This window comes from Coregonus clupeaformis, unplaced genomic scaffold, assembly GCF_020615455.1.
Source record: "Coregonus clupeaformis isolate EN_2021a unplaced genomic scaffold, ASM2061545v1 scaf3293, whole genome shotgun sequence".
NCBI classification, from domain to species: Eukaryota; Metazoa; Chordata; class Actinopteri; order Salmoniformes; family Salmonidae; genus Coregonus; species Coregonus clupeaformis.
The window spans coordinates 17253-34353 of NW_025536747.1; the positions used below are offsets into that span (position 1 = coordinate 17253).

General features: G+C 49.0%; 1 protein-coding gene across 2 annotated transcripts; it reads left to right on the forward strand.

Annotated features, from left to right (window-relative positions):
• Positions 1 to 147: 147 nt before the first annotated feature.
• LOC121564478 (L-rhamnose-binding lectin CSL1) lies at positions 148 to 16007 on the forward strand. 2 transcript variants are annotated; one of them, XM_041875771.2, is made up of 13 exons: positions 149 to 259; positions 451 to 474; positions 584 to 646; positions 2738 to 2852; positions 11650 to 11765; positions 11866 to 11913; positions 12055 to 12190; positions 13192 to 13301; positions 14381 to 14425; positions 14580 to 14709; positions 14851 to 14957; positions 15600 to 15658; positions 15765 to 16007. In XM_041875771.2, exons 1-12 carry the CDS (start codon positions 229 to 231, stop codon positions 15611 to 15613), a joined length of 939 nt encoding a protein of 312 aa, XP_041731705.2. In that variant the 5' UTR covers positions 149 to 228; the 3' UTR covers positions 15614 to 15658; positions 15765 to 16007. The 2 variants fall into 2 exon arrangements, with proteins under 2 accessions (XP_041731704.2, XP_041731705.2); XM_041875770.2 differs by lacking the exons at positions 15600 to 15658; positions 15765 to 16007 and having other exon boundaries at positions 148 to 259; positions 14851 to 15062.
• The last annotated feature ends 1094 nt before the right edge of the window (positions 16008 to 17101 follow it).

The window sequence follows — 17101 nt, forward strand, 5'->3', positions numbered from 1 at the left end:
TTCAACCGATAAGCTTCCAGGATTAGATCCAGGATTTCGTCCTCACGCTATATTGACTGAAGTTACGTGTGTGTATGTGTGTGTGTGGGGGATTGGTCAACAGAGGAAAGAGGAAATATGTTCCAGTTCAACTCTTATAAATATCTCACTACGTGGGCAACGCCAGTCAATACAGTCAGACACTCAGAAGCTGTCTCACCTATTGAGATCCCTGATAAAGTAGACAGAATGCTCCTTGGACAATCCATTTTAATCACCGGTAAGTCTTTCCTCTCCTCGTCTGTTTTCTCATTTCTCTTTGTTTTTTCATCCTTTTCCTCACTTCTCCTCTCAACCCCTAACCTGCTCCAGGGGGCGCTGCTCCAGGGGGCTCCTCCTATGTGTGTATGTCGTTTTTACCAGCAAAAGGACACATTTACAAAGATGATATTCTCTTGTCTGTTCTTCCAGTGCTGCAGGCCAGCCTCTGTCTGGGTGAGTCTAATCATCTGGTTACTGATGGCATGTTTAGCTCGAGGCAGAAAAGACTCATCAAGGTGACAGAGAATAAAAGGTAAAATATTATGATTTTTTCCTTTTCCAGGTTATGGAACGTCAGAGAGTCAACGCAGTTTCCTGACGTGTGGTGATCCCAGCCTCCAGTGTGGTAAAGTAACTCCAGTGTTGGTAAAGTAACTCCTGTGTTCCATCAGAACCTTCAGCTCCTTGTCACACCCTGGTTCGGGGACTCATTATGTTGAACCAGGGTGTGTTCATTCTATGTTTTCGGTTTCTCTGGTGGGTGTTCTAGGTGGTTTATTTTCTATGTTTGCCGGTGTGACTCCCAATCAGAGGCAAACGAGTGTCAGCTGTCGGCTGTTTGTCTCTGATTGGGAGCCATATTTAATCTATCTGTTTTCCTTTCGGGTTGTGGGATTTTGTTCGTGTGTGTTCGTGTTGTACACTGGACGTCACGCTTTCGTTGTTTATTGCTTTTGTGTTTGTGAGCATTTAATAAATATAATATGTTCACTCGCAACGCTGCGCCTTGGTCTCCTGTTCTAGACGATCGTGACAGAAAATCCCACCAGTACCAGACCAAGCAGCGTGAGGAGGAGAAAGGAAGGACCTGGGATCAGGGGAGTAGGAGTTTCGGCTGGGCCACGCTAAATGAAGAGGAGAGAGGCTGGTCAATGAAGCAATGGATCGAGAGTCTGACGAGAGCTAGGGAGGCCTGGTCCACGGGGAGGAGAGAACCCCAGAAAATTTTTAGGGGGGGGCTCACGACGTGGACGACGGGGCAGCAGGAGGCCGCGATGGAGCGGTCCAGCGGGTGTGAAGAGGAGGCCGCCAGGTTGAGGGGGCCACTGGTCACAGAGGAGAGGGATAGTGTGGAGGCACGGCGAGAGGTACTGGGGTGTGTGTCCAGTCCGGTCCGGCCCGTTCCTGATCTCTGCGTGGGGCCAGTGGTGTGTGTCTCCAGTACGGGCCGGCCTGGTCCTGTTCCTCGCATCGTGCCGGTGGTGCGCGTCGCCAGCCCGGTCCGGCCCGTTCCTGCTCTCCGCACAAAGCCTGTGGTGCGCGTCGCCAGCCCGGTCCGGCCCATTCCTGCTCCCCGCACCAAGTCTGTGGTGCGTTTCGGCCGCCCGGATCGGCCCGTTCCTGCTGTCCACACCAAGCCAGTGGTGTGCGTCGTCAGTCCGGCACGGCCCGTTCCTGCTCTCCGCACCGAGTCTGTGGTGCGCGTCGCCAGGCCAGTCCGGCCCATCCAAGCTCCCCGCACCAAGTCTGTGGTGCGTTTGCCGCCCCGGATCGGCCCGTTCCTGCTGTCCACACCAAGCCAGTGGGGTGCGTCGTCAGTCCGGCACGGTCCGTTCCTGCTCTCCGCACGGAGTCTGTGGTGCGCGTCGCCAGCCCAGTCCGCCCATCCAAGCTTCCCGCACCAAGTCTGTGGTGCGTCTCGTCAGCCCTGTCCGGCCTCGTTCCTGCTCTCCGCACCAAGTCGGTGGTGTGCGTCGCCAGCCCATTCCGGTCCATTCTGCTCCACGCACCAAGCCAGGGGCGCGTGTCGTCAGTCCGGCTCCGGCCAGCGGGGCTAGACGGGACCGGGGGTACTTTGGGGGGTTGGAGAGGGAGTGGGGATCAGGCCCGAGCCGGAGCCGCCGAGGAAGAATGCCCACCCAGCCCTCCCCTGTTTTGCTCGTATTTAGGCGCGGTCACAGTCCGCGCCTTTAGGGGGTACTGTCACACCCTGGTTCGGGGGACTCATTATGTTGAACCAGGGTGTGTTCATTCTATGTTTTCGGTTTCTCTGGTGGGTGTTCTAGGTGGTTTATTTTCTATGTTTGCCGGTGTGACTCCCAATCAGAGGCAAACGAGTGTCAGCTGTCGGCTGTTTGTCTCTGATTGGGAGCCATATTTAATCTATCTGTTTTCCTTTCGGGTTGTGGGATTTTGTTCGTGTGTGTTCGTGTTGTACACTGGACGTCACGCTTTCGTTGTTTATTGCTTTTGTGTTTGTGAGCATTTAATAAATATAATATGTTCACTCGCAACGCTGCGCCTTGGTCTCCTGTTCTAGACGATCGTGACACTCCTAGTATATCTTCACCTGTGCACTGAGTTTTTTTTACAGGGCAGTTTCCTGGAATAAAAAGCACTTTCAATGGAGATTCTCTTAATTTTAGTCGAGGAAACTGGCCTCATATGGTTTAGCAAGTGTTAAACCCACGTTTTGTGTGTATGTGTGTGTGTCTAGATTACGGTGTGATCAGGGTATATGAGGTCAAATTCTGCACCACTGAGGGGTTGGCATCAAAAGAGACCCCTAAAGCCTGCTCCGATACAGAGGCCTTCAACGGTGTGTCTAAGAGGTCTGTACACACACACACACAAACGCGCGCACACACACACACACACACACACACACACACACACACACGCACACAGAAAGCACACAACTTCAGTCAATAGCAAGCTCGCTGAATGTATAATATTTGCAATGTTCTGCTTACAACATAGTTTATTTCCCAACTTCAGTGTCCTGTTGGCATGTTTCCAGCAGTTTTACAGTAATCAAGGCCCGTATCCACAAAGCGTCTCAGAGTAGAAAGTTGGTGGTAAGTGCTGAGAATATAAATATTTTACTCCTCCTCTGATGGGTAAAAAAACAAGCTAGGCATTAAACCTCTTTAGTGATATGAGTCCTACGTAGTCGACAGATATTTAGGAGACCTCATGAGCTGACCTGACCAGTTCAGAGTTACCAGCAGGTGTCTTCATATAGACAGGCAATTGCTTTGGAGTTGTTAAAATAATATTTTGATATTTCTGTATGATCAATCCATAAATAATCTAGACCTACATGCAACAGTATATATTGTGCTTTTAACAATGATTTCACATAAGCCTAATTCACATGATGTGCCTAAACACTTACAACCACTAGGCTAATAAATAATATCAAGTTTTTCTTTAGATTATTTCATTCATCATCTTTATTTTAAGCATATTAAGAGACACTTCAGGAACACTTTGCATTTCCATTCATTGCCACAACAGACTTGCCCTTCCATTCTGACCTTGCAAACATACACCAGCAACACCAGCAACACCACCAACACCAGCCCTATGACCACCAACACCACCAACACCACCAACACCACCAACACCACCAACACCAGCCCTATGACCACCAACACCACCAACACCACCAACACCACCAACACCACCAACACCACCAACACCACCAACACCACCAACACCAGCCCTATGACAACCAACACCACCAACACCACCAACACCACCAACACCACCAACACCACCAACACCACCAACACCAGCAACACCAGCCCTATGACCACCAACACCACCAACACCACCAACACCACCAACACCACCAACACCAGCCCTATGACCACCAACACCACCAACACCAGCAACACCACAAACACCACCAACACCACCAACACCACCAACACCAGCAACACCACCAACACCAGCCCTATGACCCCCAACACCACCAACACCACCAACACCAGCCCTATGACCACCAACACCACCAACACCAGCCCTATGACCACCAACACCACCAACACCAGCCCTATGACCACCAACACCACCAACACCAGCAACACCACCAACAGAAGCCCTATGACCACCAACACGATTGTGCAAAGCTGTCATCAATTGAAAGGGTGGCTTTTTGAAGAATCTCAAATATAAAACATATTTTGATTTGTTTAACAATTTTTTGGTTACTACATGATTCCATATGTGTTATTTCATAGTTTTGATGTCTTCACTATTATTCTACAATGTAGAAAATAGTAAAAATATAGAAAAACCTGGAATGAGTAGGTGTTCTAAAACTTTTGACTGGTAGTGTATATAAGGTACCACAGTTGACAGTGCATGTCAGAGCAAAACCAAGCAATGAGGTCGAAGGAATTGTCCATAGAGCTCTGAGACACCCTTTGTGTCGAGGCACAGATCTGGGGAAGGGTACCAAAACAATGTCTGCAGCATTGAAGGTCCCCAAGAACACAGTGGCCTCCATCATTCTAAAATGGAAGAAGTTTGGAACCACCTAGACTCTTCCTAGAGCTGGCCGCCCGGCCAAACTGATCAATCGGGGGAGAAAGGCCGATGGTCACTCTGACAGAGCTCCAGAGTTCCTATGTGGAGATAGGAGAACCTTCCAGAAGGTCAACCATCTCTGCAGCACTCCCCCAATCAGGCCTTTATGGTAGAGTGGCCAGATGGAAGCCACTCCTCAGTAAAAGGCACATGACAGCCCGCTTGGAGTTTGCCAAAAGGCACCGAAAGGATTCTCAGACCATGAGAAACAAGATTCTCTGGTCTGATGAACCCAAGATAGAACTCTTTGGCCTGAATGCCAAGCGTCACGGCTGGAGGAAACCTGGCACCATCCCTACGGTGAAGCAAGGTGGTGGCAGCATCATGCTGTGGGGATGTTTTTCAGCGGCAGGCACTGAGAGGCTAGCCAGGATCGAGGGAAAGATGAGCAAAGCAAAGTACAGAGAGATCCTTGATAAAAATCTGCTCTAGAGCGCTCAGGACCTCAGACTGGAGCAAAGGTTCACCTTCCAACAGGACAACAACCCTAAGTACATAGCCAAGACAATGCAGGAGTGGCTTCGGGACAAGTCTCTGAATGTCCTTGAGTGGCCCAGCCAGAGCCCCATCCAACCTGACAGAGCTTGAGAGGACCTGCAGAGAAGAATGGGAGAAACTCCCAGAATACAGGTGTGCCAAGCTTGTAGCGTCATACCCAAGAAGACTCGAGGCTGTAATCGCTGCCAAAGGTGTGTCACGGATTCTGCCGAGGCTGCTCCTCCTCCTTGCTCGGGCAGGCTTCGGCGTTCGCCGTCCCCGGAATACTAGCTGCCACCGTTAGATGTTTCAGTGTTTGATTGCTTTTGTCTGTCTATTGCACCTGTGTCCGTTTGTGTCTGATTATGTGTCCTATAAGTTGCCTGTTTTGTGTTGGTTAGTTTGTGTGTTGTTATTCGCCTGTCCGTTAGTGCTGCGTGTTTTCTCTGTTTGTTGTTTTGTAGTTTACGCAGAGTTTGCGTAATCGCTCGCCTCTGGTTTATGTTGAGGCCGTTGACTTGTATTGTGCCTTGTGTTGCACTAGTAAACTTTGTTGGACTAAGCTTCGGTGTCCTGCGCCTGACTCCCACACCACATTCACCTCAGCCATTGACAGAACAACACACCACATATGGAGTCAGCAGGAGCAGCGGCGGCACCCAAGTCGCTGGAGGATCGGATCAGCAACCAAGACACCATGATCCGGCAACTTGGGACCGCCATGAACGAGGTGTCCAACACTCTGCGCCGGTTGGTTACGGGAGAGGTGCCCACGCCTTCGCACACCTTACCATCACCATCGGCCAGGTCTCCTCTCCCAGCACCGGAACCCAGTGGCATTCGGCTCTCGCTCCCGAGGGCATATGATGGTTCTGCAGCCGGGTGTCAGGGGTTCCTCCTGCAGGTGGAACTCTACCTGGCCACCATACACCCGGCGCCCTCGGGATACGAGAGCGTCTCCGCCCTCATCTCCTGTCTATCCGGCAAGGCGTTGGAGTGGGCCAATGCCGAATGGAAGGGAAGAGACGCCGCCACCATCACCTACGCGGAGTTCTCCCGCCGCTTCAGGGCTGTGTTCGATCATCCACCTGAGGGGAAGGCGGCGGGGGAGCGTCTGTTCCACCTCCGACAGTGGAAGAGGAGTGCACCGGAGTTCGCCCTGGAGTTCCGGACTCTAGCGGCGGATGCGGGGTGGAATGAGAGGGCCCTCATCGACCATTACCGGTGTAGTCTATGAGAGGACGTTCGTCGTGAGCTGGCCTGCAGGGACACCAACCTATCCTTCGACCAGTTGGTGGACATTTCCATCCGTCTCGACACCCTGCTGGCTACCCCCGGGACGTCCTGAGTGGGGGTCGTCCATTTCCACCCTCCAGCACCTCCGAGCCAATTCCCATGGAGCTCGGGGTGCTGGCACTAGGGAGAGGAGGAGAGAACCCAAAGGGGGCCGTCCCCTGCACCAACTGTGGCCGTGGAGGACACACTGCGGCTAGGTGCTGGGGAGGGTCTCCTGGGAGAGGGGACAACAGGTCACGCACTGTGGAGTCATTTCAGGTGAGTAGGCGCCCCACTTACCCAGAGCTCTCTGTTGGTCACCTGTGTATACCTGTGAGATTTCCACAGGTGGCACCTCATTTCCAGCATAAGGCGCTAGTAGATTCAGGCGCAGCTGGGAATTTTGTTGATCGTGAATTTTGTTATAGGTTAGGAATTCCCCTTCGGCCGGTAGAAGCCCCCTTTCCTGTTCATGCCTAGACAGCCGGCCGCTGGGGTCGGGGTTGATCAGAGAGTCACAGCACCACTTAAGATGAGACGCAGGGGGGTCATGAGGAGATCATTCAGTTTTATCTGATCGACTCTCCTGCGTATCCCGTGGTGCTGGGGCTTCCCTGGTTAAGCGCCCATGATCCTACCATTGCGTGGCAACAGAGGGCTCTTATGGAGTGGTCTGCCCAGTGTGTAGGAGATGTCTAGGTGTTTCCTTAGGGGCGACCTCGGTGGAGAGTCCGAACCAAGTGCCCGCAATGCGCATTCCCCCCTGAATATGAGGATTTAGCACTTGTGTTCAGCAAAACTAGGGCAACACGGCTACCACCTCATAGACAGGGGGATTGTGCAATAGATCTCCAAACGGGAGCGGCACTTCCGCGGAGTCGTGTGTATCCCCTGTCTCAAGAGGAGACAGCGGCTATGGAGACTTACATAGCCGAGTCCTTGCCACAGGGATACATACGGTCCTCCACTTCCCCGGTTTCCTCGAGTTTCTTCTTTGTGAAGAAGAAGGACGGGGGTTTGCGCCCGTGTATTGATTACCGTAGTCTCAATCAGATCACGGTTAAGTACAGTTACCCTCTTCCTCTGATTGCGACTATGACGGAGTCATTACGCGGAGCGCGGTTCTTCACAAAGTTGGATCTCAGGAGCGCGTACAATCTGGTGCGCATTAGGAGGGGGATGAATGGAAACAGCATTTAGCACCACCTCGGGTCATTACGAGTATCTCGTCATGCCATATCGGGTTAATGAATGCTTCTTCAGTCTTCCAATCCTTTGTTGACTGAGATTTTCCGGGACATGCATGGGCAGGGTGTGGTAGTATACATCGACGACATCCTAGTGTACTCTTCTACACGAGCCGAGCATGTAGCCCTGGTGCACCGAGTGTTGAGGAGGCTGTTGGAGCATGACTTGTATGTTAAGGCAGAGAAATGCTTGTTCTTCCAGGAGTCCGTCTCCTTTTTGGGTCATCGGTTGTCCGCGTCTGGTGTGAAGATAGAGGTTGACCGTGTGTCGGCCGTGCGTAATTGGCAAACTCCAACCACTGTAAAAGAGGTGCAGCAGTTTTTGGGTTTTGCTAATTACTACCGGAGGTTTATCCGGGGCTTTGGACAGGTGGCAGCTCCCATTACGTCCCTGCTAAAGGGGGGTCCGGTGCGTTTGCAGTGGTCAGCTGAGGCGGACAGGGCATTTGGTAAACTTAAGAACCTGTTCACTTCGGCTCCGGTGCTGGCGCATCCTGACCCCGCTTTACCATTCCAAGTTGAGGTAGACGCGTCCGAGGCCGGTATTGGGGCAGTCCTGTCGCAACGGTCCGGCACGCCACCTAAACTCCGCCCCTGTGCGTTCTATTCTAAGAAGCTCAGCCCGGCGGAGCGCAATTATGACGTAGGGGACAGGGAGCTGTTAGCTGTAGTCCAGGCCCTAAAGGTGTGGAGGCATTGGCTTGAGGGGGCTCAACACCCTTTCCTCATTCTGACTGACCACCGTAACCTGGAGTACATCCGGGCAGCTAGGAGATTGAACCCTCGTCAGGCTAGGTGGAACATGTTCCTGACCCGGTTTGTTTTTAAGATCACATACATCCCAGGGTCCCAGAACGGTAAGGCAGACGCCCTGTCCCGGCGGTATGACACAGAGGAGATGTCCATTGAGCCTACTCCCATACTGCCGGAGTCTTGTCTGGTGGCTCTGGTGGTGTGGGAGGTCGATGCGGAGATCGAGCGGGCACTGCGTACCGACCCTACTCCCCCAGAGTGTCCGGTGGGGCGGACGTACGTGCCGCTCGAGGTTCGTGACCGCCTTATTTATTGGGCTCATACATCACCCTCCTCTGGACATCCAGGTATTGGCCGGACAGTGCACTGCCTTAGCGTGAAATACTGGTGGCCAACGTTAGCTAGGGATGTGAGGGTTTATGTCTCCTCCTGCTCGGTGTGCGCCCAGTGTAAGGCGCCTAGACATTTGCCCAGGGAAAGTTACATCCCCTGCCCGTTCCACAACGACCATGGTCCCACCTCTCGGTGGATTTTGTGACTGACCTTCCCCCTCCCAGGGGAATACCACTATTTTGGTCGTTGTGGATCGGTTTTCTAAGGCCTGTCGTCTCCTCCCAATGCCGGGTCTCCCTACTGCCCTACAGACCGCTGAGGCCCTATTTACCCACGTTTTCCGGCACTATGGTGTGCCCGAGGATATAGTGTCTGACCGAGGTCCCCAGTTCACCTCCAGAGTCTGGGGGGCGTTCATGGAACGCTTGGGGGTCTCGGTGAGCCTTACCTCGGGTTACCACCCAGAGAGCAATTGGCAGGTAGAACGAGTCAACCAGGATGTGGGTAGGTTTCTGAGGTCCTATTGCCAGGGCCGGCCGGAGGAGTGGTCTAGGTATATCCCCTGGGCAGAGATGGCACAGAACTCTCTCCGCCACTCCTCCACTAATCTAACCCCTTTCCAGTGTGTGTTGGGGTATCAGCCGGTCCTGGCACCATGGCACGAGAGCCAGATCGAGGCCCCTGCGGTGGACGAATGGATTCGGCGCTCGGAGGAGACGTGGAACGCTGCTCATGTCCATCTGCAGCGGGCCATCCGTCGACAGAAGGCGAGCGCCGATCGCCACCGCAGTGAGGGTCCGGTGTACGCACCGGGAGATCGAGTCTGGCTCTCGACTCGAAACCTGCCCCTCCGACTGCCCTGCCGGAAGCTGGGTCGGCGGTTTGTGGGGCCCTTTAAAGTCCTGAGGAGATTGAACGAGGTGTGTTACAGGTTACAACTGCCTATTGATTATAAGAATATTAACCCCTCATTCCATGTGTCTCTTCTCAGGCCGGTGGTAGCTGGTCCACTCCAAGAAGGTGAGATAGGAGAGACCCCTCCGCCCCCTCTGGACATCGAGGGGAGCTCCGGCGTACACGGTCAGGACCATCTTGGACTCGAGACGTCGGATGGGGGGTCTCCCAGTATCTTGTGGAGTGGGAGGAGTGCAGTCCGGAAGAACGGTGCTGGGTGCCTAGGAGGGATATCCTAGATCCATCTCTCCTGACTGAGTTCCACCGTGGTCATCCCACGCACCCGGCTCGCGTCCTCCTGGTCGTCCCCGAGGCCGGGTCGGGCGCACGGCTGGAGCCGCGCGTCAAGGGGGGTACTGTCACGGATTTCTGCCGAGGCTGCTCCTCCTCCTTGCTCGGGCAGGCTTCGGCGTTCGCCGTCCCCGGAGTACTAGCTGCCACCATTAGATGTTTCAGTGTTTGATTGCTTTTGTCTGTCTATCGCACCTGTGTCCGTTCGTGTCTGATTATGTGTCCTATAAGTTGCCTGTTTTGTGTTGGTTAGTTTGTGTGTTGTTATTCGCCTGTCCGTTAGTGCTGCGTGTTTTCTCTGTTTGTTGTTTTGTAGTTTACGCAGAGTTTGCGTAATCGCTCGCCTCTGGTTTATGTTGAGGCCGTTGACTTGTATTGTGCCTTGTGTTGCACTAGTAAACTTTGTTGGACTAAGCTCGTGTCCTGCGCCTGACTCCCACACCACATTCACCTCAGCCATTGACAAGGTGCTTCAACAAAGTACTGAGTAAAGGGTCTGAATACTTATGTAAATGTGATATTTCCTTTTTTTTTTTTTTTTTTTTTTGTTCAAAAATGACTAAAAACCTGTTTTGGCTTTGTCATTATGTGGTATTGTATGTTGATTGATGAGGGGGAAAAAAACTATTTATTCGTTTTAGTTAGGGCTGTCAAATGATTAAAATTTTTAATCAAATTAATCAGAATTTTCAGTGGATTAATCATGATTAATCACTATTTGCAATTACACCTGAATCCTAACCATTTTTTTTCTGAAATGCATACCAAAAGATAAATAACAGGACACAGATACATAATTTTCATATTATGTCTGTTTATTAACACAGCCAAATAATGGTGTTTTAAATCAAGCTGAAACATACTACACACCATAATATTTGTCTTTGGCTGTGGCTCTTGACGGTGGCTTATAGAATGAGTCTTGAGACGCCACTTGCAAAAACATCAAGGAAACCTGAGTCTTCTACAATGCTAATGGGTCTACAATCCTTTGCAATCCATTTTGCTATTGTGTTGGTCAAATTATCTGAGGTTGATTTTGTTAATTGCCTGCAAACATTCAGCGTGGTCTGGCGCAAACCACTTGCTGAATCTGACGGCCCAGCAAACGCATGTTTGGCGTTGACATGGTACTTCAAGCTTGAACAGCTCCGGTGAAATTGAAACTCCTTCTTACAAATCTTGCAAATAACCTTGTACTTGTTAACTGTACCATCATCATTCTTTTTATATTTGAATCCGTCAAAAGGCCCACTTTGCTCACCTTGCTCCATCTCGCCTCTAGCTCCCAACCACTTTCCTGACCTGAATAATTTGTCACACTGCGCATGCGTGAAATGCGTTAAAAAAATTGACGTAATTAACAGCAAACAACTAATTAACGTCGTTAACGCGCTATTTTTGACAGCCCTAGTTTTAGTATAATGCTGTAAAGTAACAAAATGTGGAAAAAGTCAAGGGATCTGAATACTTTCCGAATGCACTGTATGTAACCACTCCCTATGTTAGTTCAGCCAGACGGGAATCTTATCAAGAACAGCTTCACAGCAAAACTGAGCTGCACTGAAAAAGAAAGTGGTCCTAAAACTGATAGCAAAGAGACAGGGGAAATTGAGAGAAAAAAACATAATGTTTTTTAAAAACTAAGTAAGGACAGTGTCCAAGCTGTTTTAGGTTTGTGACATTATTACTGCTCATCCAGGTGTGATGGAAAAGGGAAGTGTGAGGTGGCGACCTCCGGCAGTGTGTGTGACCTCTGTAACTCCGCACACCTGACTCATATGTACCTGGACGTTACCTATGGCTGCCTTGAGAGCAGTGAGTAGCCTACACACACACACAGAAATATGCTGAGTCTTTTTCTCTATTTGATGTATGTGTGATGTGTTTGTATCAATCAGATTTTTGTCCTCTACAGAGAAGGTGACTACCTGTGAGGGTGACGGTGTGGTGCATTTGGAATGTGGTAAGAAACAACACTCTCTGTGTCAATCAATTACTTAGTTGAGTTAACGCTTGAGTCTCTCATCCTCCTCCTCCTCCTCCTCCTCCTCCTCCTCCTCCTCCTCCTTCTCCTCCTCTCCTCCTCTCTCGCTCTCTCTCATAGGAGATGGGGTGATCTTTCTTCAGGAAGCACTGTATGGACGCACAGACAGCCAGACCTGCAGTCAGGGACGACCTCAGAGTCAGCTGACTAACACAAAGTGTTCCCAGGAAGGAACTCTGGCACTGTGGTCACAGAGGTACACACACACTATAGTGCGCAGATCAAAGTCAAATCGCTCCAGATCCAAGTCAAATCGCTCCAGATCCAAGTCAAATCGCTCCAGATCCAAGTCAAATCACTCCAGATCCAAGTCAAATCACTCCAGATCCAAGTCAAATCACTCCAGATCCAAGTCAAATCGCTCCAGATCCAAGTCAGATCACTCCAGATCCAAGTCAAATCACTCCAGATCCAAGTCAAATCACTCCAGATCCAAGTCAAATCGCTCCAGATCCAAGTCAGATCGCTCCAGATCCAAGTCAAATCGCTCCAGATCCAAGTAAAATCCAGGGAGATCACTCCAGATTCAAATCAAATCCAGGGAGATCACTCCAGATTCAAGTAGAAATGTGACATTTTTGAATGTCCTCAGGAGGTCGGGAGACTCCGTCAAAACTGTCCACTAGGGTCCAAACAACACAAGTACCAGGAGCTAGATCCCAGGTCTATATAACAGACTGCTGTTGTCAAGTCTTAATAAATCGCAAAACTTAACAGTGTAGTCATTTTTCGGTTTTAACCTTAATTTAACCAATCAGAATGAATGCCTGAAGTTAACCCTATCTCAAACCTTAGTCCTTAATTTAACCAATCGGAATGAATGCCTTAAATTAATCCTAGAATTGTTTCTGTATCCCTGTTCAACTTAATCTAGTCGGAATGAATGCCTTAACTAAACCGTAGAGTTGTTTCTGTGTGCCTAAACCCTGATATGCCTAAATCCTTAACTTAACCCATGTCGTCACTAGGGGCAACGGTGAGCGTTTTTACCATCAAGTAGGCTTCCGTTTAAAGCAACTTCAAAACTTGACGTTTGGAGAAATGTGAACAAACAGCTAATTTTGCAGAGAGACTGTGAGAGCTTGGACAAGGACAACCACTCAGACGAGAACCAGATAGCCGTTTTTATAGGGTATGTTGGAGTTGTGTAGTGGTTTTGTTATGCTTCTACTGGTGTTGCTCTGTGGTTGTTTCCAGGTGTGACGGGAAGCAGGTGTGTGAGGTGAACATGAGAGAGACTCAGATCTCTGACCCTTGTTACGGAACCTACAAGTACCTGGATGTCACCTACGCCTGCCTGCCTGCTAGTCAGTATTCTCCCTCTGACGCTCTCCCTCTTCTGTCCAATGGGCTTTTCGTTCACTTGATACCATGGACAGGTTGTTGTCCACTGCCATTCCACTTCGGACATCAATGTTGTGCTTGAACAGTGGACAACAACCTGTACGTGGTGTCAAGTGAACAACTAGTCAAGTGAAATGTGCTTGTGCATGATACAAAGTAGTCAACACTTTTTCATGAATGGAGCCCCAAACGGTCTAGTCACAATCTGTCCTTCCCTCTCACCTATCTTTGATTGCTACTCCCACCTCTCTTTGATTACTCCTCCCACCTCTCTTTGATTACTCCCTCCCACCTCTCTTTAATTACTCCTCCCACCTCTCTTTGATTGCTCCTCCCAACTCTCTTTGATTGCTCCTCCCACCTCTCTTTGATTGCTCCTCCCACCTCTCTTTGATTGCTCCTCCCACCTCTCTTTGATTACTCCTCCCACCTCTCTTTGATTACTCCCTCCCACCTCTCTTTAATTACTCCTCCCACCTCTCTTTGATTGCTCCTCCCACCTCTCTTTGATTGCTCCTCCCACCTCTCTTTGATTACTCCTCCCACCGCTCTTTGATTGCTCCTCCCACCTCTCTTTGATTGCTCCTCCCACATTTATTTGATTACTCCTCCCACCTCTCTTTGATTACTCCTCACATCTCTCTTCGATTACTCCTCCCACCTCTCTTTGATTACTCCTCCCATCTCTCTTTGATTACACCACCCACCTCTTATTTGATTACTCCTCCTATCTCTCTTTGATTACTCCACCCACCTCTTATTTGATTGCTCCTCCCACCTCTCTTTGATTACTCCCTCCCACCTCTCTTTAATTACTCCTCCCACCTCTCTTTGATTACTCCTCCCACCGCTCTTTGATAGCTCCTCCCACCTCTCTTTGATTACTCCTCCCACTTCTCTTTGATTTCTCCTCTTTGATTTCTCCTCCCACCTCTCTTTGATTTTTCCTCCACCTCTCTTTCTTGCTCCTCCTCCTTGTCCTCATCCATTATCTCAGCAGCAGTGTTGTGTGTGTGTGTGTGTGTGTGTGTTGTGTTTTCAGAGACCAGTATCACCTGTGAGCACTCTACCAGCTCCCTGGACTGTGGTGAGCACATGATTACACCTGCAAACACCATAATACCCCTTCCCCTGTGTAGGTAAGGGTGCAATTAAATGTTTGTGTGTGTGTAGGTAAGGCTGCAATTAAATGTTTGTGTGTGTGTAGGTAAGGCTGCAATTAAATGTTTGTGTGTGTGTAGGTAAGGGTGTGATACAGGTGTTTCACGCTAACTACGGCCGTAGAGATGGCTCTACCTGTTCTGCTGGACGCCACGAGCTCAGCAACCAGAACTGTCTGCAACCCAAAACCCTGGATGTGGTCAAACAATGGTACACTCTCCCTCTCTATCCGTTTCCCCATCTCTCCTCTCTAGTTTGGGGATGTCTCTGGTGTTCAAAGATTTTATACAAATATCCCCCCCTGTGTGTGCATGTGTGTTATAACTGTATTATAAATGTGTAACTCTGCAGGTGTGAGGGAAAGAGTCAGTGCACTGTGGGGAATGACGCGGTCTTCGGGGACCCCTGCTACGGAACCTACAAATACCTGGAGGTTTCCTACACCTGTCTGGGAGGCTGTGAGTACAGAACAGCTATCAGCTAAGTGCAGAAGAAGACGAGACGAGGAGATAAGGAAGGAGATGAGGAGAGGACATGACAAGAGGAATGAGAGGAGATGAGGAGATGAAGGAGGAGAGGAGAGGAATGAGAGGAGACGAGGAGAGGAGATGAGGAGTGGAAGGACAAGAGGAGAGGAAGGAGAGGAGGTGAGGAGAGGAAGCAGATGAGGTGAGGTGATGAAATGAGGAGATGAGGAGTGGAAGGACAAGAGGAGAGGAATGAGAGGAGGGGAGATGAGGAGTGGAAGGAGATGAGATGAGGAGTGGAAACAAGAAGTGGAAGGAGAAGAGATACTGTAGACTATTGAGATGATAGAGGAGAGGAAGCTATTGTACTGTTAACATGATGGAGGGAAGGATGAACGAGAGGAGGACAAGAGGGTGAACCAGAGGAGTGAAGAGAGGAGAGGAGAGGAGAGGAGAGGAGAGGGAGAGGAGAGAGGAGAGGAGAGGGAGAGGAGAGGAGAGGAGAGGGAGAGGAGAGGGAGAGGAGAGGAGAGGGAGAGGAGAGGAGAGGAGAGGAGAGGAGAGGAGAGGAGAGGAGAGGAGGAAGACACTGTAGACTGTAGAGACACACCCTCTGACTGTATCCTACCTCAGCCCCTACAGGGTAATGATGCTCTGGCTCGGCTGCTGACACTTCCTGCCTGCCTCCATCGGTGAGTCCTGTCTACTCTGCTGCTGATCTACATATGAACCCATATTAAGTGATATGATGTACGCATGGCTGACTCTTTTCATTTGTGTTTTTCTTTCCTTTAACAGAAGAACTCCGACTGGATGCCCTTTTTACTCTGGATTTACTCCATAATCAAACACGCTGAATCACCGATCAATCAATTAAACAACCAATCAATAAATCAATGTGCAAACTAGTGACTGAATGTCATTGTGTAGCCAGCTCATTTTCAGACCAGTGTTTTTAGAGAACACAACCCTACCTATGTTATTGATTTGGATGTCAACAAATGTGTTAAATGTAAAATAAAATTAATGCGATACAGCTGAGCAATTGACTTTTTCTTCTGAGACAGAGAACGTTAAGAAAAAACAACGTTTTTACCATGTTAGTGGTACCTGAGTCTATCCTGGAAGACTATTTAGATAGAATGGACACTTTGCATTGGTCGTGTTTATAGCCTTAGATACTAAAAAGATGTGATTAGCTAATAATACTAAAATAAAATAAATATATAAACCCCTCTCCAAAAAACTGTTTTCCACTGGAGGGAATGCTCAAGGTCCTTGTATATCTTTAGGCTAGTAGTAATGCCCCCAACATTTTGAGGTACCCCTACCCGAGGTATAACAAAACACGACCATGTTTTTTTCACATCTATAATGTCTTTCATTTATGAAATAGATGGTTGTATTTAAAATATTTTACTGCAAAAGTGGTAATATTTATAGTTGTTGTGACACTCCTTTAACTCAAAAAGTGCAGAATTCCTGTCTGGAGTGGGGGATGGGCCACATGAGCTCTGATATTGTTACAATTTGGAAGACATGAAGTCAATTGTTTTCTCTACATGCACAAACAAACAGCATTAGGATATATTTCTGCAGGCGTTTCTTAATAAGGATATCTTAATGCATTTAGGAAATATAGACCTGTAAACATAGACCTGTAAACATAGACCTGTAAACATAGACCTGTAAATATAGACCTGTAAACATAGACCTGTAAATATAGACCTGTAAACATAGACCTGTAAACATAGACCTGTAAAGATAGACCTGTAAACATAGACCTGTAAACATAGACCTGTAAAGATAGACCTGTAAACATAGACCTGTAATCATAGACCTGTAAATATAGACCTGTAAATATAGACCTGTAAACATAGACCTGTAAACATAGACCTGTAAATATAGACCTGTAAACATAGACCTGTAAATATAGACCTGTAAATATATACCTGTAAACATAGACCTGTAAACATAGACCTGTAAACATAGACCTGTAAATATAGACCTGTAAACATAGACCTGTAAATATAGACCTGTAAATATAGACCTGTAAACATAGACCTGTAAACATAGACCTGTAAATATAGACCTGTAAATATAGACCTGTAAACATAGACCTGTAAATATAGACC